General features: G+C 40.8%; 3 protein-coding genes across 3 annotated transcripts; 2 read left to right on the forward strand and 1 right to left on the reverse strand.

Annotated features, from left to right (window-relative positions):
- The first annotated feature begins 6,614 nt into the window (after positions 1-6,614).
- pif1 (PIF1 5'-to-3' DNA helicase homolog (S. cerevisiae)) lies at positions 6,615-14,486 on the forward strand. Its single transcript, XM_053438423.1, has 12 exons — positions 6,615-7,160; positions 7,526-7,649; positions 7,870-7,995; positions 8,630-8,783; positions 9,300-9,414; positions 9,910-10,016; positions 10,237-10,376; positions 11,182-11,288; positions 11,399-11,486; positions 12,410-12,555; positions 13,861-14,052; positions 14,262-14,486. Exons 1-12 carry the CDS (start codon positions 6,615-6,617, stop codon positions 14,307-14,309), a joined length of 1,893 nt encoding a protein of 630 aa, XP_053294398.1. The 3' UTR covers positions 14,310-14,486.
- Positions 14,487-15,108: 622 nt separating this feature from the next.
- On the reverse strand, positions 15,109-16,740 carry LOC128455097 (cytochrome b-c1 complex subunit 6, mitochondrial). The gene is made up of 4 exons (XM_053438735.1): positions 16,579-16,740; positions 16,082-16,150; positions 15,602-15,763; positions 15,109-15,478 (listed from the first exon to the last, which is right to left on the reverse strand). Exons 1-4 carry the CDS (start codon positions 16,624-16,626, stop codon positions 15,446-15,448), a joined length of 312 nt encoding a protein of 103 aa, XP_053294710.1. The 5' UTR covers positions 16,627-16,740; the 3' UTR covers positions 15,109-15,445.
- A 137-nt stretch (positions 16,741-16,877) lies between these two features.
- On the forward strand, positions 16,878-21,899 carry nsun4 (NOP2/Sun RNA methyltransferase 4). Its single transcript, XM_053438733.1, has 8 exons — positions 16,878-17,013; positions 17,587-17,806; positions 18,266-18,437; positions 18,856-19,010; positions 19,119-19,279; positions 19,387-19,511; positions 19,631-19,763; positions 20,225-21,899. Exons 1-8 carry the CDS (start codon positions 16,921-16,923, stop codon positions 20,366-20,368), a joined length of 1,203 nt encoding a protein of 400 aa, XP_053294708.1. The 5' UTR covers positions 16,878-16,920; the 3' UTR covers positions 20,369-21,899.
- Positions 21,900-23,298: the final 1,399 nt, after the last annotated feature.

Genomic DNA, 23,298 nt, shown 5'->3' on the forward strand with positions numbered 1-23,298 from the left:
CTGCCGCAGTGTAAGAAAAACTCACATTTATTAAGTTATCCCCTTTATAATTTGATACAATCACATGTCCCATAATGTCACTGGAGGATTATGGGAGTTGAGATCCACCAGTATTCACCATTTGTCTATTAATGATCAGACTGTGGTCAGAATTTAAGTGGCAAAGAGCTTCCTTCTCTGCCATTTCAATATAGGCTACAAGATAAGAGCCATCATATTCTAATGAAAATGTGCTCTAATGCATCTTACTGCTGATGATAATTGGCTCTGTGTGCTCAAAATGCCTCTCAAAGAAGGCTGTGCACTCATTACTTAAGGCTTTTAAATATTTCCCCATTAGAGGTATCTTTCCATTTTCACATAATGTCGGGAAATCACTGTTGCTCTTCTGTTTAGCTGGAACACAAATAATTAAAAGTTGTTGTGGTCTGGACCGGTTTTGAGTGATGTTGCTGTGCTCATCTTTATAACTCATGGGCCGTAATATGTGCAGTCACATCAGAGCCCGGTGTTTACTATAAATGTTCCACGGCTGCAGCACAGTCACCTTAAACCCTGCAGGCTTGAATCCACAACAAGCAGCTGTTACGGTAACATACCGACTTAATCCACTTGACGCAGAGAGTGTTGTTTTTCATAACAGGAACAAGTCATTCCTCATGATTAATCCCCAAAATGGAAAACTTTTTAGTGTTTTAAAAATGTCCCCTCATTCTGCTGGACGCATTTTAATCCACTGGAATTTTTTGGAGGCTGGAGGTCGGCCTTCAAAGAGCACTGATTAACATCTTGCCTGCAGTGAGGTGATTTCAATGGAAATTATCTATCCCCTCTTCGGACTATCACCAGTATTAAAACTCACAAAAAACGTTTTGAAGTTAGAGCCGATTTTTTTACATTGTTATGTTAAAGTGGAAGTACTCAGACTCTACATGTATCTGATAAGGAGGCTCGGCCAATGCTCTTCATTATTATTCTATAAAGAAACATAGGCAAAAGAACAGAAGCTATAGAATATTGAGTATCCCATTATAATGGTCCTTGTCCATACTTTCGGCTGCTGTTCTGAGGTGAAGCTGGATGCGGCGGCTGGTTGGAGGACCTGACTGCAGCATCCAAACAGATCAGGAGAACCTGAACCTCTCTAGGATGCACTGGGGTGCGTCATCCCTGTTGTCCTGGGGTCATCAGGGGTCTTTAACGGTATCATGGAGATGGCGAGCACTGCAGGTCATCATCTTGTCCTGTTTTTGGACGAGCAGTGAAGTGCTGGCACTTATATAAGTGTGTCCTGCAAAGATTGAAAGGACCATTTACTGTTTAAGATGAGAAATAAGAAAGAAATAACAAACACTACAATTAGAAGTTATAATTTCTAATGCTTTAAGATACAAAAACAAAGAAGGTGACCGCTTTTAAATCGCATTTGAATCCAGCTCTATATGAGATAATGTGCCTGCCTCCTGAATGGTGAAAACATAAACAGTCATGGACTTTGCAAGACAAACTCAATGGTAAGTTTAAAATATAATATCCACACATTACAATGAATATAACACCATAAATTGTGCTTATATCCTCATTATATTTGTTTGATTCTAGAATCTTTATAGTTAAAAACCTGTGGAAATGTATATATATATATATATATATACACTCCTGATCAAAATCTTAAGACCAGTTAAAAAATTGCATGAATTTGCATTTTGCACTGTTGAATCTTAGGAAGGTTCTAAGTAGAGTTTCAAAATGCAAAAAGAAGAAATGGGAACAAGAGACCAAAAGTTGTGAGCAGGCAATTTATTGAAAACAACAATTTAACTGGAGGTAGGCTGTTCATCAGCTGATCAAAAGTTTAAGACCACAGCTAAAAAAAAAATCTCCTAAAACAGAAATTAAAGTGTCAAAAACTGACTCAGTAATGAGTAGCTCCACCATTATTGTTGATCACTTCAAAAATTCGTTTTGGCATGCTTGATGCAAGTGTTTCCAAAAGGCTAGTGCGAATGTTGCGCCAAGTGGTGAAGATGGCTTCACGAAGGGCATCCACTGTCTGGAACTGAAGTCCTTTTTTGTAAACTTCCCTTGCCATCCATCCCCAAATGTTCTCAATTGGATTAAGATCAGGGGACACAAGCAGGATGGTCCAAAAGAGTGATGTTATTCTCCTGGAAAAAAGTCTTGGTCAGACGGGCATTGTGAATTGGAGCGTTGTCCTGCTGAAAAACCCAGTCGTTACCACACAGACGAGGGCCCTCAGTCATGAGGGATGCCCGCTGCAACATCTCCACATAGCCAGCTGCTGTTTGACGCCCCTGCACAACCTGGAGCTCCATTGTTCCATTGAAGGAAAAAGCACCCCAGATCATGATGGCGCCCCCTCCACTGTGCCGCGTAGAAAACATCTCAGGTGGCATCTCCTTGTCATGCCAGTAACGTTGGAAGCCATCAGGACCATCAAGGTTACATTTTTTCTCGTCAGAGAATAAAACTTTCTTCCACCTTTGAATGTCCCATGTTTGGTGCTCCCTTGCAAAGTCTAAACGGGCAGTTTTGTGGCCTTTGAAGACGTTTCTTGTTTTTGAAGCCCTTCCTTCGCAGATGCCGTCTGATGGTTGTTGGGCTGCAGTCAGCACCAGTAATGGCCTTAATTTGGGACGAGGATCGTCCCGTGTCTTGACAGACAGCCATTCGGATCCTCCGGCTCAGCGCCGGTGAGATTTTTTTTGGTTTACCACTTGATTTTTTTGTTCCATAACCCTGAGGATCTTTCAAGAAATGCAAAATGACTGTCTTACTGCGTCCAACCTCAGCAGCGATTGCACGTTGTGAGAGGCCTTGTTTATGCAGTTCAACAATCCTACCACGTTCAAAGACGGTGAGCTTTTTTGCCTTTGCCATCAAGAGATCTTCACAGTGTGATTACTTGACAGGAAATGACATGGAATCCAAATTTTTGCACAGATTTTGGCTTTTAAAGGCTGTGGTCTTAAACTTTTGATCAGCTGATGAACAGCCTATTTGAGTTAAATTGTTGTTTTCAATAAATTGCCTGCTCACAACTTTTGGTCTCTTGTTCCCATTTCTTCTTTTTGAAGCTCTACTTAGAACCTTCCTAAGATCCAACAGTGCAAAATGCAAATTCATGCAATTTTTTAACTGGTCTTAAGATTTTGATCAGGAGTGCATATATATATATATATAGACACACACTACCTTTCAAAAGTTTGGGGTCACCCAGACAATTTCGTGTTTTCCATGAAAAGTCACACTTTTATTTATTGAATGAGTTGCAAAATGAATAGAAAATATAGTCAAGACATTGACAAGGTCAGAAATAATAATCTTTATTTGAAATATTAATTTTGTTCTTCAAATTGTGCTTTCGTCAAAGAATGCTCCATTTGCAGTGATTACAGCATTGCACACCTTTGGCCTTCTAGCTGTTCATTTGTTGACGTAATCTGTAGAAATTTCACCCCACGCTTCCTGAAGCACATCCCATAAGTTTGATTGGCTTGATGGGTACTTCTTGCGTACCATACGGTCAAGCCGCTCCCACAACAGCTCAATGGTTGAGATCTGGTGACTGCGCTGGCAACTCCATTACAGACAGCATACCAGCTGCCTGCTTCTTCCCTAAATAGTTCTTGCATAATTTGGAGGTGTGCGCTGGGTCATTGTCCTGTTGTAGGAGAAAATTGGCTCCAATCAAGCGCTGTCCAAAGGGTATGGCATGGCGTTGCAAAATGGAGTGATAGCCTTCCTTATTTAAAATCCCTTTTACCTCTACAAATCTCCCACTTTACCAGCGCCAAAGCAGCCCCAGACCATCACATGACCTCCATCATGCTGGACAGATGGCGTCAGGACTCTTCAAGCATCTTTTCACCAGTTCTGCGTCTCACAAATGTTCTTCTGTGTGATCCAAACACCTCAAACTTTGATTCGTCCATAACACTTTTTTCCAATCTTCCTCTGTCTATGTCTGTGTTCCTTGACCATATCAATCTTTTATTTGTATTGGCCAGTCTCAGATATGGCTTATTCTTTGCCACTCTGCCTAGAAGACCAGCATCCCGGAGTCGCCTCTTGACTGTAGACGTTGACACTGGCGTTTTGCGGGTACCATTTAAAGAAGCTGCCAGTTGAGGACCTGTGTGTGAGGTGACAATTTCTCAAACTAGAGACTCTAATATACTTGTCTTCTTGCTGAGTTGTGCACCGGGGACTCCCACTTCTCGTTCTACTCTGGTTAGAGCCCGTTTGTTCTGTTCTCTGAAGGGAGTAGTTCACACCGTTGTAGAAAATGTTCAGTTTCTTCGCGATTTCTTGCATTGAATAGCCTTCATTTCTAAGAACAAGTATAGACTGGCGAGTTTCACATGAAAGTTCTCATTTTCTGGCCATTTTGAGAGTATAATCGAACGCACAAATGTGATGCTCCAGATACTCAACTATCTCAAAGGAAGCCCAGTTTTATAGCTTCTCTCACCAGCTAAACAGTTTTCAGCTGTGCTAACATAATTGCACAAGGGATTTTCAAGGGTTTTCCAAATTGCTTACCATTTTGTGGCCGACCCGCATCCCGTCTCTGCCCTCTTTGGTATTCCGCACAACGGCATTTTAACGGCTGAGGCTCGACATTCTATGGCCTTTTGCACTCTGTTGGCTAGGCGCTTAATTTTGTTGAACTGGAAGCACAGCTTCCCCCCATCCTACACTCGATGGGTTAAGGAAATTCTACACAACTTAAAGTTGGAGAAGTTAAGATTCTCCCTCAAGGGCTCTCTGGGGAAATTTGGCAAAATTTGGAACCCCTTGTTGTCCATTATAGACTCATTGGATATTACACCTGAGGAGTCGGATATCTGAGTTCTGCTGACGTACCACTGAAATTTGCATTCCCTTTTCTTTAGTTTACTCTCTGTGTTTATTGTTTTGTTCCTAGTTTTTATTTTTGTTTCTTTTTCTCTTTTCTCTTTTCCCTTTACCTAGAGGCAGATAGGGGTGGGACCTCTACAGGAGAAGGAGGTGTGGGTGGGTATGCGGGAGAAGGGCTGTTAATGTAAAATGTAAAAAATTTGAAAAATGTGAGCATTGTACAATATCTATTTTATGTTCTCACTTTGTATCATTGTTGCTCAATAAAAAAATTATAAAAAAAAAACAAAAAAACAGGTTGATCATGATATTTGCTTTGTTTTCTTATTTTCTTCTTACGAACATTTTACTTGAGACTTTGACTAGAGCCAGGCTGATAATCAAAGTGTAAGTGAAACTGATTTCTACAGATACTAATCAAACACCCTCACCCTGCCTGTCACATATTACTTTTTAATCAATCACAGCTATTTGCAAGGTTATTAACTAGAACCAAGGGATATGATCACATCACACCTCTTCTCATGTTTTAACATTGGCTCCCAGTCTGGTTTAGGACTGATTTTAAAATGCTGTTGATTACTTGTAAAGCTCTTCATGGCCTAGCACCAGGCTATATCTCCGATCTTTTACTTCCCCGTTGACCTCTGTGCAGCTTGCGATCTTCAGGCAAGGTCCTGCTGTCTATTTCTGAATATGGGCTGAAAACAAGGGGCTGCAGAACATTTGCCACCAGTGACCTGAGCACTGGAATTAATTGCCTGAGGAAGTAAAACAGTTTCAGTTTAAGCCTCAGCTAAAACTATTTTGGAAAGTATATCCCTGGATTATTTGGGGTGAAGGGCTATTAATGGTCTTTTATCTCTATAATTATTACTATTATTATCATTATTAAATATGCACTTCCTTTTTCTCGTTTTATTTGTGTAACACTGTGTACTTTGAGTTGAAAGTGCTCTATAAATAAATATATAATAATAGCTTTCCATATAGTAGTAGTATTATATCTCTAGTCACAAGTGACTCTACAGATTCAGATAAATGATGCAAAATATAATCATGAAATAATCTCCCAGTTGGCATCTGCAAAATTTAAGCTATATACATTAATAAATAACTAATCATAATTCACATTATAATAAATTAATCCGTTATCTAGGCTGGAGTAGCACTGTTATCGTTTCCATTTCCGGATAGCCATGTGTTTCCTCCATAGGGATCCATAAGGATCCACAGATATGACGCCCCCAGTCATTATCTTTTCTATTGGTCAGGACGATGAGGGGGGAATCTTTGCTTGTCGCTCATTGGGCGCTTTGTTAAATATCCTCCCTCTGATTGGCCGGAAGCGTCGCGCTGCCATTGGCTGATCTCACGCACTGACAATTTCAAATCGGTGGCTTCTCCTTCAGAGCAGCTGTGCGGAGACAAGAGGAAGGAGCGAGTCAGAGATCCGGGCTGAGTTTACTTTAAAAACACAAAGGTAAGAGGTGGGAGTTGATCTGGAGAAGGTTTCAGATTCACGGAGTAAAGTCAAAATGTGTTTTCTGACCACATGTGTGATGTTTGTGTTGTTGGAATGGGGCGCAGCTGTGGTAGCGTTACGTTGACTCAGTTCAGTCTGAGCAAACAAAACACTGATTCCTGTTTCATACAAACATTTCTCTCGCACCATCAGAATAACGTGCGTTTGTGAATATTCCCTGTCGGATCATCAGAGAGCTGCAGCCATGTTGGCCGGAGAGGACGGAGCCCAACTGCAGTGCTGTGTGACCGTGGAGCAGCTCAACTCCGCCGGTCAGGTCTCCCGCAGGCAGCTCCTCCGCAGAGCCTCCGTCACCCTGGGCCGCAACGAGTTCCAGGAGATCATCCTGCGGCTGCACGACGGCAAAGTCCCGCAGAGCTTCCACCTGAAAGACTTCAAGCTCTTCACCAAGTTCGCCAGAGAGGGCAAGTGCACCGTGAAGCTGCTGCAGGAGAACATCCAGCTGCTCATCTCCAACTGTCCCCCCGACCGGCTCTGCCTCTTCCTCAAGACCCTGAGCATCAAGCACCAGGCCTGGCAGAGCAGCAAGCCCCTGAGCCACAGGGAGAAGCTACAGGCGGGTCGACCCCGCAGCTTCGAGTCCATCAGCCCCCTGCAGCAGAAAGACATCCAGAAGGTCAACGAGATGAGGAGCAAAGAGGCTCCCACAGGCCTCATGGAGCGCACCAACCAGGTGACGGCTGCTGGACGCCAGGTCAAGAGGTCGAGGCCTGACAGCAACTTCAGTCCTGTGAGTTCTACACTCGCTCACTGGATCTGATCCCTTTCAAATCTGGCTAATTTAACTGGTTTTAATGTGTTATTGAACCCTTTACATCTATAGGTTTTATATGTTTGCCAATAACTATCATTATTAGCAATAACACTGCGTCCTTCAATTCTGTCTGACTCTGTTCTATTAATACACCTCTCCATTTATCTTATAGACACTCATCAGTGTTGTAAATGCTTTTTTTAAGTGCTTGACATAAACATCTTTATGCGAATTCAACATGTTTTCAATACACAAGCCTTGATTGTCAACTTTGAATGCAGCACTTTACATGAGTTGTCCTTGAAGATGATGCGTCACTAACTTAAAGTTGACTCTTTCAGGTGAAGACAAATCCCAGTAAGAAGCCCATCCTGTCTCTGCCCTCACGTAAGCTGAATAAAGAGCAGGCAGCTGTTCTCAGTGCAGTGCTGAGCGGAAAGAACGTCTTCTTTACTGGAAGTGCTGGTAATGTGACATTTTCATAGCATGAACTGTACGTCAACCAAATCTTTCCCAGGTGTCATGTGGTCACAATGTTTTCTTTCATTCATGTTAACATCTCACCAAACCTGGTGTAAATCTGCTTCCATGGCACATTTATGGTGTCCTACCACCAGGTGTAAGTGTATATGTCCTTTTGACTAATTGTCAGTTCTGAGATAGTTTGACTTTTTGTGTTTTTCAGGCACAGGGAAGTCGTTCTTGTTAAAGAGGATCATGGGATCTCTTCCTCCAAAGAGTACCTTTGCCACAGCCAGTACAGGAGTGGCTGCATCACACATTGGAGGAACAACGCTGCACAACTTTGCAGGTTTGTTATTGTCAACTAAATAGAAATTAAATAGAAGTGTATCTATTTATACATTTAGATGTAATAACGCTTGTACAGGTGATTGTTAAATTTGCTGGTTTCCACAAGGGCATGTCACAAAAACTCAATTAGGATGAGCAATCATCTGCTTCCTTTTCTCTTTTTTTTCTTTCTTTCTTGTCCTAAAAAAGAAAATGAGTCAGCATCTTCATCAATAGAGCTGCAGATTAAAATGTATTTATTTATAATTCAATCTTATTTTCAGAGTCCATCTTTTAACCTTCGGGTTTTGTTTGTCCAAAACAACAGGTTAATGTCAGAGACCTACCTCTGTTGCATCATACTAGAATCGCACGTTGAACCAATCAGAATAAATATATACCTATTTAATCCATCCCACGTCCATTCAATATTGTTTTTAAAGTCTTTTTTTAAAACAAAATTATTTGACTTGTGTAACAATGTGTGTGGGTGTATTTTAGATTAAGACTCTTTAATATTATTGATGTGTTGCTGTTGACCGTCTCTCCACGTTAACAGATGTTTTAGATTCAATCTGAATATACAGTAGAGGGTGTGAATTATGTATCTGAATGGTGTTATTAGTTTGTGTCCCCTCTGGCCATCCGTCCAGGTATCGGCTCGGGCTCGGCCCCTCTGGAGCAGTGTATCGAGCTGGCTCAGCGGCCCGGGGTGCTGCCGCACTGGACCACCTGTCGACACCTCATCATCGATGAGGTCTCCATGGTGCAGGCTCAGTTCTTTGACAAGCTCGAGTCAGTCGCCAGGTGAGAGGAGAGTCAAAGCTGAACGTTGACACTACATCTGGCTGAAGTGTAAATTAACACATTTCAATGGTGCTATATTATATGTTTGCATAAATTGTATACAGTAAAACTCCTGTTTTTTTTTTTGTTTGAGCTTTTCCTCTGTGCCTTTTTCTTCTATTGTGGCTACAGAACAGAGATTTGCTACAGAGGTGGCTGTAACTGTTGAATTTAATTATGATACTTACACTCTAAGAGAACTAATAGCCTTAATTCATAGAAAATCTAAAAAGATCTTGATCAATTCATTATGACGGTAAAATTTTGTTTTTATTTAAAGCTTTCCTGATATTATTTCATCATGTAGAGGAAACTGTGTCAATGATCACAATTGACCCTCCGCAGACCTTGATAACCAATAACTCTTGACACGATACTCAACATTTCTTTGTTTTGTGTGACACATTTTACACTTTCGGGATATAAATTCTCAAATTCATCTTTCGTGATTTACAACTTTTCACTGTTCCCCTTTAGGTCAGTGAAGAGGTCGACTGAGCCGTTCGGAGGAATCCAGATGATCATATGTGGTGACTTCCTTCAGCTTCCTCCTGTTTCCAAAGGAAAGGAGAAAGCCATCTTCTGTTTCCAGGTCAGAACGTCATGGAAATTTATGCTTTCTATATTTGTGTCATATTGTTATGAGCATTTTGCATTACGAATAAATACTGTGATGTGTGATGAAGTGCCCTGAAATAGGTCTAGTTTTTTCCCTAAATGTTCATTGAGCAGAGTTTAGTGAACTCTAGTGGTGAAGTTGCATATTGCAGCTGAATGCCTCACCTCACATGAAAGATAACTTTTGGTACCCTTGGGTTGTCATAGAAACATAAAAGGACTCCTTCCAGAGTACATATAAGGTATTTAAACGTAAACGATTCATTCTAGGATAAAGAAAACAACAATTTGTACAACTTAGAAAAAACACACTAGTGAAAACATCACTTGGAGTCAGTGAGTCATTCAGACATTCAATGATTGTCTTTGCAGTTGCCTTGAGTAAGGACCTACTCTACAGACTGGTTATTGCCTAAAAGAGCGTTCATGGCTGTTTTTGAAAAAGAGCTTCTCATCCGTGAACCCTCAGGCCAGGTGCTGGCGTAAGGTCATCCAGGTCAACATGGAGCTAACAGAAGTGCGGAGGCAAACGGACCAGACCTTCATCTCCCTGCTGCAGGCAGTGAGAGTGGGCAGGTGACATAATAATACAATAATCACTGTCCATTTTCCAGCTAATGTGGCCACCAGGCACCAATTATTTTTAATAGATTAATGTCAAATGCGCAGGGTGATGTGTTATACATTTTATATATAAATGGTCGATGCATTTAGAGCTGTTAATGGTACATTCTTTTTTTTTTTTTTTTTAGCCCAACATAACTTTTGCGTTGCATCTTAATCTTACACCCTACAGGGTGACGGAGGAAGTCACTGCAAAGCTGTTAAAAAGCGCCTATCATAACATTGAGAGGGACGGTATTCTAGCCACCAGGCTGTGCACACACAAGGATGACGTGGAGCTCACGAATGAGAACAAACTCCAGCAGCTGCCAGGTCTGAACTGTTCCATCCAATCATTTTTAATTTTTGTTTTCTACTTGAAATAGCTGTTACTTCACGTGGCTTGGTACCAGGTGAAAAACATGATTCCAGGGTTTGAATCATGTGTGGTAACTGTTTCCTATTCTTCACTCTCTGTTGGACGCTAATTGTTCTCAGACTGCAGTTTCCTGTTCTGGTTACCTCCGCAATGGAGTTTTAGTTTTGATGAAACAAGCAAAAACCTTCCATGACATTTTTGGGAGGGTGAGGCATCACCAAAGGAAGAACTTGAAAGGTTTTGGTTTGGATCCAAATCAGAGTCTGGGTCCAGAATTTAAAAAAATGTCTTCACAATTGTGAGATGTGTGATAATTTTTTTGATTTCACAGAGAATAATTCATGGATCTTGATGGGGGGGGGGGACCATTTTTGAGTGAGTGTAATTTGGTGAAGATTCAAATAAAAATCCAGATGGAGCTAGTTTAAATGCGGTTTTATTAGGGGACTGCTGGGCCAGTGTGGAGATATGTGCTCATCTGAGAGTCATTCTATTTTACTCTGACTTAAAACACTTTTTATAATAACTTTATAATTGTTTCAGGGAACTCTGGGCAATACGTGTGGCCCAGTGTGGCAGCAATTTACATTTTCCAGTTTTTTTTTTTAGCAAATAATCCAAACTCGAGAAAATGTGGGTATCTTTAGGTTCTTTACATGAATATTTGTCTGTATCCCATGATATTATGTATATGAATCGGTCTACATTCACTATATTGTCCCCACCAGCCTGTTTAATGAATTTCTATCCATCTGTCAGGTTCAGTGTGTGTGTTTGAGGCACTCGACAGTGATCCAAGCCTGGTGAAGACTATAGACATCCACAGCCCAGTCAACAGACTCATCCAACTCAAAGTGGGAGCTCAGGTTTGACCACAATCCATAAAATAATCTCTGTCGCACTAGTTGCCACATACAATCCTGCATTTTTTTCTGTTTGAGTGACGAGATGCTTTAAAAATGTTTTTCTTTCTTAGGTCATGCTGACAAAGAACCTGGATGTCAGTCGAGGTCTGGTGAACGGAGCCAGAGGTGTGGTTCTGGCTTTTGAGTCCGGAAAACATGGTCAGTAATTATCTGATCACGTATTTAACTCTGCGAGAAATCATGTCTAGAATGGCGAGAGAATCACAGAGGATTACTTAAAGGAATGATGTGACATTCTGAGGTTCATATTGGTACCTTCTAGATTCTGACTTTAAACATTATATAATTTGCTTAATCGATATGCTCAATCAGTACACAATAAATAATACTGACAGGATTACTGGCTTAGAAAAATATTTGACAGAACCAGGCTAGCCGTTTCCCCTGTGTTTTCAGTCTTTATGCTAAGCTAAGCTAACTGACTCCTGGCTCAAGCTTCATATGTAATGTGCAAACACAGGAGTGGAAACAGTGCTCAAACTGAACCCACTGCAAGAATATTTCCCTTCAAAATGTCAAAGTGTATTTTTCTAGACCATGGAGCCACGTGGCGACGTTAGTGGAACGTTTTATATATAAATATGGTTCCATTATTGACTGTTGCCCATGCAATTATACTTTTTCTACCAGTGTTCCCAGAGCAGCTCCATATTATTTGTTTGTCTCTGCTGATTTTCTTTTTATGTGCCACCATTTTATTTTGTTTGTCATTTTGTGTGGGGGGTTTTAGGATGTACTCCACCTCAACACCCATTGTTCCTCACACCAGAGTTGTTATGTGCACAGTCTTATCTGTTAATCATGATCATGGCCACTCCAAGGTCATACCTAAGCCCCCACCAGAAAATACAACCATCTGTCTTAATGCTAATTTAAACACCAACAACTTAGAGCTGCCTCGTCCCAGTCTCCTTCCATTCACACGAAAAACGTCACTGGAGGATGTTAATTGCTTCATAGTTCAATGTCTTTCATGTGGATTGTCCGTTCAGGATGAACAGAATAGAAAATAATTTGTAGTGCTTTTAGTGTCGTCGACTGACTCCCTCCTTTTTCAACAGGTCTCCCACGTGTGCGTTTCCTGTGCGGCGTTACAGAGGTGCTTAAACAAGAGCGCTGGGTGTTTAAGTCCGGCGGTGGGATCCACCTGAGTCGACAGCAGCTGCCACTCAAACTTGCCTGGGCCATCTCCATCCACAAGAGCCAGGTGAGTACTGGTTCAGTACCAGTGATACAAAGAAGAAACTGCTCATCACTATGACAACCTTACTGTGCTTTAGAGGAGGACCTTGCCATGGAGCACCCGGGTTGGGTGGTGTGATTATATTGAAAGAATGACTCACTTGATTCATTTCTTTTATTTTATCTGAGCACGATCAGTCCTTTTCAGATTGTCGTGCAGGGCTCAGATACAGTGAAGGTGAAATGAGAGGTCAGAAATGTAGACCGTGATCAGATAAAGATAATCTGATCTTCTCCTGACAAATGTCGTTATAGTCTGTTTTCAATAACTCATTTCTAATGGCAGCACAGTAGTAGGAACAGGAATCCTACAAGCATTAGGTCACTGCGTCTTCAGTCACTTTGGAACAGACGTTCACGTAGCCCACAAGGTGAGCTGTAATATCTTTCATCAGTCTGTAACATGATTACAGAAACTCCGGCTAGATGAGTTTAGAGCAGACATGAACTCTGGGTCCGAAGTGTTCACAACAGGAAAATGTCCAAAACATTCAGACAAGTGGTGGAGTCTGGGTAGAGAATGCACATCGAGAGCCCTTAATCACCGAAAGCTCTGAATCAGTCTTTAAGTCAACTTCTCCTTCTGTTTCTTACCCATCGTGTATATCACCAGGGGCTGGCAAGAAAAGCTCTGGAAAATGTCCAAAGCAACTGACTTTGGCGTTTTTGTTCTCACATAAAAACCCTCCAGAAAATGTCAGGAAAATGTCCCGACTTCGGTGCATTTCTGAAAGCAGTTTAGGAGTAACAATGCTATGTGTTGAAGGACAGAGACCCTGATCACTAACCCAGCACTACTGTTCCCCTTACATGAGCTGCATCTGCATCATCGCCAGTCACACCAGTACCTCCCACTCTGATATCACACCAGACTCCGAGATCCCGGCCTCACACTCGGAAATTGGTTATAGAGGAGAGTATAGGGGGCCCTGTGGGTAACTGAGTTCATTGATCGCGACCAATGTGTCTCAAGGGTTTGATCTGCAGTAGAGAAGCCGACGCAGTGGGACAGTACACAGAAGTCCCACACAAATTTGTAATTTATAAATGGGCCTGCAAAAAGCTCTGTCTTTGGTAGATGAAGGTGACAGGTTTTAACTAAAAGCTTATACATGTGCTACGTATTTATATATAAGAATGAGATGTGAATAAATCCTGGAGTCGGGGGTTCCGGTTAAATGCTGAATAATCCATCCAATTCTTCGTTTTTAAATAATTTTCCGTGTTTGTATATTGTTCTGGTCTGTGAACAAGTCTCCTGTCTTCTCAGGGAATGACACTGGACTGTGTGGAAATCTCTCTGGCACGCGTCTTTGAGAGCGGCCAGGCGTACGTGGCGTTGTCCCGTGCTCGGAGCCTGGAGGGCCTGAGGGTCATGGACTTTGACCCCCGTGTGGTGCGTGCGGATCCAGATGTTCTCGTCTTCTACAAGAAACTGAGGAAGGAGAGGCTGCTCATGCAGGTTGGTACAGCTGCTCACATTTTTTACCAAAACTCTACGTGGATAGACTATTATATTTTTTTAAAAGACAATGACTTTAAAGTGTCAAATTTAGCACAAAGCATTTGGGACATATCCTCATTTTGAAATTGTAGCAGAATATTACATGGGGGATCTTCAACTTATTGTTCTATATCTTATAAAATGACTGTCTCGTCTTTTGTCTACAGGCCTCCATGGATGATTTTGTTGACAACAACAAAGAAAACTCTTGGTGAAAAGGAGAACTCCTCATCGTCTCTAATTTTGTGCACTGTGTGCATGAGCTTTGTCCTTCTACTGGTGATATCATGGTTTTCATTCACCATGTCCCTCACTGTTTGTTTTAACTTGAAGTCACACTGCCACCATGTGTTCAGTACTGACACTTTTGTTTTTAAAGAACTTATTTTTATAATGCCTTGATTTTTAATTTATGATTTTTGGAAACAAATAAAACTTTAATCAACATAACTGTATTTATTTTATCATTGCCTCTGGTTTTATTAAGTTGACAAGAACAAAATGATATTATACTTGGCTTTGCATGAGTTGTAAAGTTAAATGTATTCCTTCAGTAAATGGTCATCAAGTAAAGGGAACATACATCAGTGTGTGAGGGCCTTTTTGGTGCGGCACCTTATGTGGTTATATCATGTAGATGTTAGTTGGGTCAAGTGAAAGGCTTTCTCTGAAGTGAGCCATACATTTGATAATATATTAACAGTGCTGGGGGAACATGTGAATAGTTTTTCCATCCTCACATCATTTCAAGGTAATTCTCATTATGAAATATAGTTAAGTTTGTTCAATAAACTTGACACCAAATTCATACAACAGGGAAATTCATAAGATTGGAGTATTGTTTTAAAACCACAACACGTATCGCTGTGATTATTCTGAATTTATCTATTACCCTAGTGATTTTGTAAAATGAAATCTTAATATATTTAGTAGCTCTGTAAACTGAAATTACAGTCAATCACCTTCACCAAAGGTGTGTGGAAAAACGATGAAGAGGAACTCGGACAAACTGGGAACCAACAAACACCTTTTTATTTTCTAGTCAGAATTTTGAATTATGACCAAACATGAGGTAAACTCCATTACCGGAGCAGCAAATTTACTTTTGCATATGAAGCAACTACATTATGGGTGATGATTCAACACGAGTGAGTCCATCATCCATACAAGCAGTGATTCATAAATTACTAACAGTTTATGACACTGTCTGGAAATCTGAAAGCTGTATAGAAAATGTGACATGTCTTTATTGCAGGGACCCAAGCAAACTCTTTTACATTAATAAACAGGAGATTTTACAATTTGATCAGATAAATAGTTTCTGCAAATGGTTGGGAAGTGGGCAGGCCGGTCATTTCACAATGTGGAACAGCTTGTGTGCTACCTGTAGTGAGAAAGCAGAACATTTCACATTATCAGTGCGGCACCGATTGAGCTCTTCACAAAACAAGTTATCTGCATTTATAATCTAAATGAATAGTGGCTCTTAGTGTCCACCCTCACTTACACAATGGTCCCGTGCATGGAGGAAGTCAAAGAGCTCTTCTGTGCATTCCTCCGTCGTGCTGGACTTGGAGCCGACCCGCGTTTCGCAGACCTCCAGCCGCTCCTTGAGATGCACACAGTGCTCAGTCTGCTCGCACTTGGTTCGTAACGTTTCTAAAGGGTCCTGAGACGGAAAAGAGAGAAATGTGCTGGATATTATATATATCGGGGGAAATTAGGCCACGACTTCAACTATTTAGTCCCATAGCAGTATGCAGATATAAATATAACTTGAGTGAACTAGGGCCAAACTGCCATGTGTTAAAAGTACAATTTTTTTTTATACATAAAAAGCTATACATAAAGCAGTGCTTCTGTGTATGTGTCTACTGAAGTTCATACATTCATAGTTTCTCCTTAGGGAGCTTTGTGTGTATGATGAGAGATTAGTTAATGTTCATACCCAATGAAGATTAATGAAATACACAGAAAATAAACTTACCACCATGTCTTCCTCCTCCTCCTCTTCCTCCTCCTCCTCCTCCTCTTCCTCTGCAGGTGGATCTTCCTCCTGTTCAGTGGCAACAGATACAAATATGTTAAGTTAGTTGGATGTGAAATTTAAAATGTAATGATGCAGCTAAAATTACAGACATAATACTCATGGGTTTAACTGTTGTTGACTAGATATTTAAAACCAACATAGTGACAGGAACTATTCGCTGACGTGATATATATGTAACAGAGGGGGGCGCTCTCGAGCAGTCATCATAAAAACGAGCCCACTTCATCTGGTGACTGAAACTAGAAGCTGATTTGACTTTTTCACCGATCTCCAACATGTGACTCTTCACACTTAACTGAGCTTCTTCCATAGAGCTGACACTGAACTGACAGAACTGACCCGGAGTCGGGCTGACGCTACTGCGGTTGTGTAACTTGGCTTTATACGCTGAGTAAAATGATGATTTAAGGGACATGAAGCTGTGTTTTCATTACCTCTTCGTCGGGGTCGTCGTACGTGATCATCTTCCTCTCGAACACCATGATTGCTGCTGTGGAATCCGCAGAGAACGAGAGCTGGAGCCGCGGAGCTGAGCTGAGCTGCTGCTGCTCGGTGAGGACGTGAGGTCGGAGCGTCTTTCACACAGAGGAAACGGAGAGTAGGAACACCGGAAGTATCCTCCCATTGGTGGACAAAGAGTACTGACGTGGCTTTAGTCCAATCATCAACTTGCTTTTCGTCTAAGGCCCACCCCCTCGTGATAGTTCGTCCGTGGGGGAACTTTAGTTTTGGGCTGTCGGACCGGAGTCGGACCCAATTAACTGTAGCACAGCGTAATGGCGCTGCTCATGGACACCAGACTGCTGCTGAGGAAAGTGAAAGATTTGAGGAGTTTAACGCCCAGAAGACACCGAGTGAAAGAGAAATGGGTACGTTGTTAGCACATTGGATGAAACAGCGATACCACCATATTTTGTATCTGTTAGTTCTTAATAGCCATATAGCTACATGAAGTGAATCTCTGCCAAAGGTCCTTTTGACAGTGATGGTGCCCCATGGTCAGAGAGAACTGGACTAAAATGCCCCTGAAATGTAAATACTTATTATCTCTGTTGAAACAAATGACGGTGACTTCTGCAGCTGAATATAATATATGACACAATATATTCATGAAATAGTACAAGACATAAAGTAACTCTGTTGTGTTTCTACTGTTACTCTGATTCATCAAAATATAATGTATATACTGTTTTAATCTTATTGAAGATTATAAATCGAACTTCAACTCTTCATTGTACATTTTCTTACAAAAGACAATAAATACAACAATTATTTAAAACCACAACCTTCATTTAGGAGCAAAATCAGTCTTAAAACTTAAAAATGAATAATAATGTGGAATTTATCGAGATAATTATCGATATTGATATATAATAAAATGTTGGCCATGTCATCCAGGCCTAAAAAACATTTAAAATCAATGTTTAATAATTTGTTCACAGGCTACTACACGTGCCAAGTGCCCAGCTTCCTCCCTGGCCCTGCAGTACTTTGATGCCAACTACAGTGCCCATCTGGGAGAGCTGTGGCCGTCGGTCCGAGTGGCCTTGCTGTCGGAGAGGAAATACGGAGCCCTGCTCAACAATTTCTCCCATGAGGACGTCCTGGCAGACCTTCAAGCCAGGGGATGCAGAGACTTCATCAACGACACAGATACAGAGGGTAGGCGTGTGTTGCCAGAGTTCACAGTAAACCTGACATTAGTTTAAGAGATTTTTAAGAAGGGTTGTGATTTCAGTTTTTGTTACTGAGAGCTTAGGAATCTTTCAGATCAAGATCAGAATTCATTTAAGTTGAGTTCGTCGAAAGTAATTTTACGTTATAATTTACTACATGAATTTTACTGTTGTGTTCTTTAATCATACATAATTACACATTAAATACTCATTCTCTTTAAGCACTGATTTTGAATCCTGATTTAATGCATGTGTCTTTTTTTATCTCTTGCTCTGGGATAAGTCTTGGAGTCTCAAATTGTTAAATCTCTCGTGTTATTTTACACTATAATTTTATCCAGATTTATGATCCAAACCTTATTATTTCAATGTGAATTGTCTATGAAACTTAAGTCATATTATTATATTATATATATTTAACTTCTATATCCTTAATCTTTTGCAGCTCAGCCATGCTCGGAGGAAAAATCTGAGACTTGTTTGGAGGAGGAATCAAATAATCTTCCTGTGAAGAAACCTGATATTGACGATCAGCTGCTGTCTCCCCTGAAGCTTAGTCCTAACATCAAGTGTGTAGTGTTTCCAAGAGGAGATCTCACCAGATTCAAGCCTGCCAGGTGAGCTTATTCAACTTATTTGCCAAACATTTTTATTGAAGTTTTGATATGACGGTGTCCTTTTTCCTGTTTAATACATTTTCTAACCTTTCTAAAATTCTGTTTTTGCTTTCACATCAGAGAGATTTAGAAAAGATTAACAGGAAAAATATAAGACTTTAAAAACCATGTGCTGTGTAACAAAAACAAAGCAGTTAGCCTGGCTGTTTCAATTGTTTAAGTAGACTGTTGCTGGCGGTAATCAGAAAACATTGTTGACATTGGCCCTGTTGTTTTATTCTTTTAAAAGTCGGTTAGTTTGTAGCTTAACAAATGTTATTTTGTTAATTTATATACAGATTTAAAAGTACCCACTAATTGAACATTTGAGAACCATATAATCTTCCATTGACGCTCAGTTATTTCTTCTTCTCTTAAGGCCAGACATGGAGAGGTTGCTGGGTTACTACCTGATGGACGCAGCGTCAGTGCTGCCTTGTCTTGCACTGGATGTTCAAGAAGGTCACAATGTGCTTGACCTCTGTGCTGCTCCAGGAGGCAAGGCCCTCACTTTACTTCAGACGCAGGCTATCAGTAAGTGGAGTGATATCCCCTGCCTGTTCTCTTTCTGTCAGTCGTAGTTCTGGGTCTCTTTTCAGTGAGTTGCTGCTAACCCTTTCCCTGTTTGTGTTTATTGAAAAGGGTTTTTGTGTGTAAATGACTCCACTGCGTCTCGGACAACACGACTGAGAAAGGTCCTACACAGCTACCTTCCTAAGCACTTCTTTACAGAAAAGAACCTACGCATCACCACCTTTGATGGAACTAAGTGGGGGGAAATCGAGAGGAACACTTTTGACCGAGTAAGACTCAGACACATCATCATGTTTATCCTTTTTCAGAAAAATTTCAGATAGGCAGTACCCGAATAATCCAAATTTGACCACATCCTCCTTTCCTCTGTGTCCAGGTCCTTGTGGACGTTCCCTGCACCACAGACAGACATTCACTAATTGAAGACGACAATAATATATTCAATAAGATCAGGACTGGAGAGAGACGGAGGCTGCCACAGTTACAGCTGGAGCTGCTGCTGTAAGTATCTGTGTGACTACAGTTTATGAGATTAAAGTTAATGATTCTACCTTGAAGCTAAAACATGTACATTACTATTTTAAAGAAAATGAATAACCATGCTGCCATCTCTCCTGAAGGGCGGGAATCCAAGCAGCATGTCCAGGTGGGGAGATCATGTACTCCACCTGTACGCTCTCTCCAATCCAGAACCTGAGTGTGGTGGAACAAGCCGTTCACTTGGCTCGAGAGAATCACGGCATCAGCGTTGAGGTCAGTCAGACAAACTGTCAGTATCGAAAAACTGTAAACTAGAGATGCAACCTCCCACATTGAGTAGATTGTTAATAGGAAAGTGACTCCTCATTAACACTCACACGTATATATGTGTAGTTTTTCAGTATTCTCTGTACATATTAGAAACAGTCCGCAGGGGCAACTTTCTCATGAAAGGTTATTTATATTATACATTTATAATCTGGACTGCCCATTGTATATGTACTGAGGCTTGATTCCTCTACAGCGGGGGCGCAGGTTCGAATCCGACCCGCTCCTTTGCTCCATGTCTTCAGCATTCTACTTCACCTTTTGCACGTTCTCTTTTGTATGTGCTTTGTTCTTGCTGTGACTGTAGGAATTCCCTGATAATGAAAACAGAACCCCAAATCCCACAGACTGTTTTGACCTTTTTGTTTCCTCTCTCCCCCCCATTTCCCAATCATGTCCACCTCCAGGTCGTCGATCTGCGACCCCTCACGCACATGTTTAGGAAAACCTTTCACTTCGCCCCTGACCTCCACTTGGGTGAGATGGTCATCCCACATTTAGCTGCTAACTTTGGGCCTATCTACATGTGCAAGCTGAGGAGGCTGACGTAAACTGAGGAACCGATTTGACCCAAAGCCTGGGGACTTCTCAAGTACTGAGCGACACAGATGCCCCATTATTCTTTTCAACACTTGCAAACTGAAGCACATTTGGCTGCTGACTTATTCCAACATCGGAGTGAAGAAAGTCTCCAGTTGATGGACATGACTGTGGACACACTGGACAGCTCTGAGCTATTTGTTTTGGACACCTTTGGAGACTCATAATCCAAGTGGAATGCCAACTTTCACTTTCGGAGTCCTTGAATACAAAAACATTTTTAACACAATAGAAAAAAGATGAGGAATGGAACCAGCTCTGTGGTGTGTATTTTACTTGCAGTTTAATTTTAACACCATAGGTGGCAACAGTAACTAAAGAGTAAAGGCATCCTCTATGCTGTTTGCCCACTAGAGGGCACTAAGCTCATGTATCTATAGAGGTTCCAGCAACTCCACTTCTTACAGTGTGTGTGTATCAGTTTGTGGAATCACATTAGTGAAACTCACATTTCTGTCAGAATTACCTTGTCTCTTTAAGTCTCCAGTGAAAATGACATTCCATGGTAATTCATCAGGTTTGATGGCTTTGCCTGATAATGTAATATTGGGCTGTGTGGAAGGAGGGCGTAATGAACAGGTAATGACCTATTTGACCATTTGGCTTCTCACATCTGAATCTGTGCAAGTTTCATTATTACTGCTGGATTGACTCCGTTTTGCATCGACATCACCCAGAGGTGAAACGTTTCCTCTTATCAACATAATGTGAGCGTAGAGGGGCCTCTTTCTCCATCGCACCGCCGATGACCCTTTATGTTGTCCTGCCCAGGCAATGTTGCGTGAAAAAGGTGTGTGTGTATGTGCGTGTGTCTAATGAGTCCAACAACCACATCCCACCGTCATTAAGCTGCTCCAAGTGCAGGAGCCGACTCCCATCCCCGTGCAGGGATGGACGGCAGCCATGCGGCTCCCAGATGAACATTAAAGAGGCAGCAAAGAGCTAAAATAGGACGTCTCGCCCTGTTTTGCCCCTCCGCTTTTTTATTCCACAGATGAGTGCAGATAATTTTCTGTGCGATTGTGAGTGATTACTGTATTACTGCGGTAACAGGGGGATGTATCGGGGAATGCAGAGGGAATTAATGACACATAAAAACTATTTTTGTATTGACTGCTTTCGTCTCCAGGGTCTTGAATGCCTCTTCGCACATCTTGTGATTACCTAAACGTATTGTAAATATGTGTTTCCTATGGGCTCTTACATAAATTTACATGTTTTAACACTCAGGAGACGGCAGACTATTGAGATGACTTACTCTCTTTTCTGCCTGTCCATAGACTCGACTGGCTGCCTGCTTTATTATTGAATTAGCCAATGAGGCGCTGTGCATTTGCGTCCCCGTGTGTAAGCCTATGTTAGGAAGATGTATGCTGTGTATTAGAAAGATGAATATTATGGATTTAACTGCACAACCATGCCTCTGTTGTGTTTCCAAATACAAATGTTGCCCTTTTTTCTGTCAATAAAGATGCAACGCACGGTCACAGACTAATATGTTCACCTCATACAACACAAGCTCCGATGCTGAATGAATGATCTTGTTCTTTTTAGTAATGAGCTCTGTATATTGAAACAGGGACAGCCGGTTATTAAATGACAGCAGAAAGCGAATGGAACATCTTTAAGGAAATGTCTTCAGTGGGTTACATTTCATGTTTAAATGTTTTTTTTACCTGCGACTTGACAGCTTTTCAGTTTTGTGTCTTCAGTGGTTCAGGTGAATTTATGTTTTATTGGGACACACCTGAAGGGAAATGGTGTCTTAGTTATAGTCTCTGTATTAAAAAACCAGAGCTGCTCTTTTGGTCAAACTCAGGATCATGTCCCAGTCTGTGGTGGGAGAGAGGATTTCAGTAGTGGGGGGTCTTTGTCAGTAAAAGCTCTGTGTAGACTGAGCACAGCAGGATGTGCGCCCGCTTGTCTCAGCCACAGGTCAGACGGAAAATGAGAAATGGTGTTTGATTTTTTTTTTTCAGATTACAGAGGTTCCTATTTTCAAAAACTAGTTTATATTTAAGTTTACAGGTATTATTTTCACTAAAAGATGTATTACAGACTGAAGAGGTTTAGAGTAATAAAGAGCAGGAAACATGAGTAAGTTAACCTCCTCTCTTCTCCTTTATTCTCCCTGGGGGTCTTCCGTGATAGTTTATGAAATTTGTTTTCAGTTTTTACACAGATTTAACACTTTAACAGTAAATCTCACATGTAGAGTTTCATGCTCTCGATCTCATAGTCTTTTCTAGAAACCAATTTACAATCTGTCATGATCGCATTTGTGTTTTTCATGATACTTTGTTCATGCTGTGTCTGGGGAGACTATGTATCATCAGTGCTAAATCAATATCTCTAATCTCTTAAATTATTTAGGTGTACTTAAATTACTTAAGTTCTTTTTGGGAGTACTGGATTTGTATAATTTTTTTGTGCGTAAAATTTAAGTAAAAATTATCAATTCTAAATTACAAATAAATATCTTGCAATCTTAACTATTATACGCATGTTATGTTAAAAGTATCAAAAGTAAATGCACTAATTTAGCAGAAAGTCGCTTCTGACATGTTTTTTATAAATAACATGTTTGTGTGCAAGAAGTATTTTACTGTTGTGATTTCTTCATAAACAAATGTAGTCACATGGTTCCTGACTTAGGGTCTGGTCCCCTTACAATGGTTACAAGATAAATCTGAAGGGTGATGAGATTATTACATATTTGTGGTTATTTAAAAGGGAAAATCAATTCCATCATCTCATAGATTTTTGAAACATGATTAATAAACCGATTGGTATCAATCATTAACAATATATTGTATTTTATAAACTCAACAATGGTTTTAATGCAAAATCTTAATAACAAAGGAAAGGGTTAACATTTTCA

This window comes from Pleuronectes platessa, chromosome 13 (genome assembly GCF_947347685.1).
Source record: "Pleuronectes platessa chromosome 13, fPlePla1.1, whole genome shotgun sequence".
In the NCBI taxonomy this organism is placed as follows: Eukaryota; Metazoa; Chordata; class Actinopteri; order Pleuronectiformes; family Pleuronectidae; genus Pleuronectes; species Pleuronectes platessa.

What these genes read in the sequence shown, in the direction of transcription:
- pif1 (XM_053438423.1), top strand. Translation starts at nt 6,615, where the DNA reads ATGTTGGCCGGAGAGGACGGAGCCCAACTGCAGTGCTGTGTGACCGTG. An exon ending in AACTCAAAGTGGGAGCTCAG is followed by an intron (nt 11,289 to 11,398) that starts GTTTGACCACAA and finishes TTTCTTTCTTAG; the next exon opens with GTCATGCTGACAAAGAACCT. An exon ending in TTTTGAGTCCGGAAAACATG is followed by an intron (nt 11,487 to 12,409) that starts GTCAGTAATTAT and finishes CTTTTTCAACAG; the next exon opens with GTCTCCCACGTGTGCGTTTC.
- LOC128455097 (XM_053438735.1), bottom strand. Translation starts at nt 16,626, where the DNA reads ATGGTGTTCGAGAGGAAGATGATCACGTACGACGACCCCGACGAAGAG. An exon ending in ACGACGACCCCGACGAAGAG is followed by an intron (nt 16,151 to 16,578) that starts GTAATGAAAACA and finishes GCCACTGAACAG; the next exon opens with GAGGAAGATCCACCTGCAGA. An exon ending in AGGAGGAGGAAGACATGGTG is followed by an intron (nt 15,764 to 16,081) that starts GTAAGTTTATTT and finishes TTTCCGTCTCAG; the next exon opens with GACCCTTTAGAAACGTTACG.
- nsun4 (XM_053438733.1), top strand. Translation starts at nt 16,921, where the DNA reads ATGGCGCTGCTCATGGACACCAGACTGCTGCTGAGGAAAGTGAAAGAT. An exon ending in ACCAGATTCAAGCCTGCCAG is followed by an intron (nt 18,438 to 18,855) that starts GTGAGCTTATTC and finishes TCTTCTCTTAAG; the next exon opens with GCCAGACATGGAGAGGTTGC. An exon ending in AGAGGAACACTTTTGACCGA is followed by an intron (nt 19,280 to 19,386) that starts GTAAGACTCAGA and finishes CTCTGTGTCCAG; the next exon opens with GTCCTTGTGGACGTTCCCTG.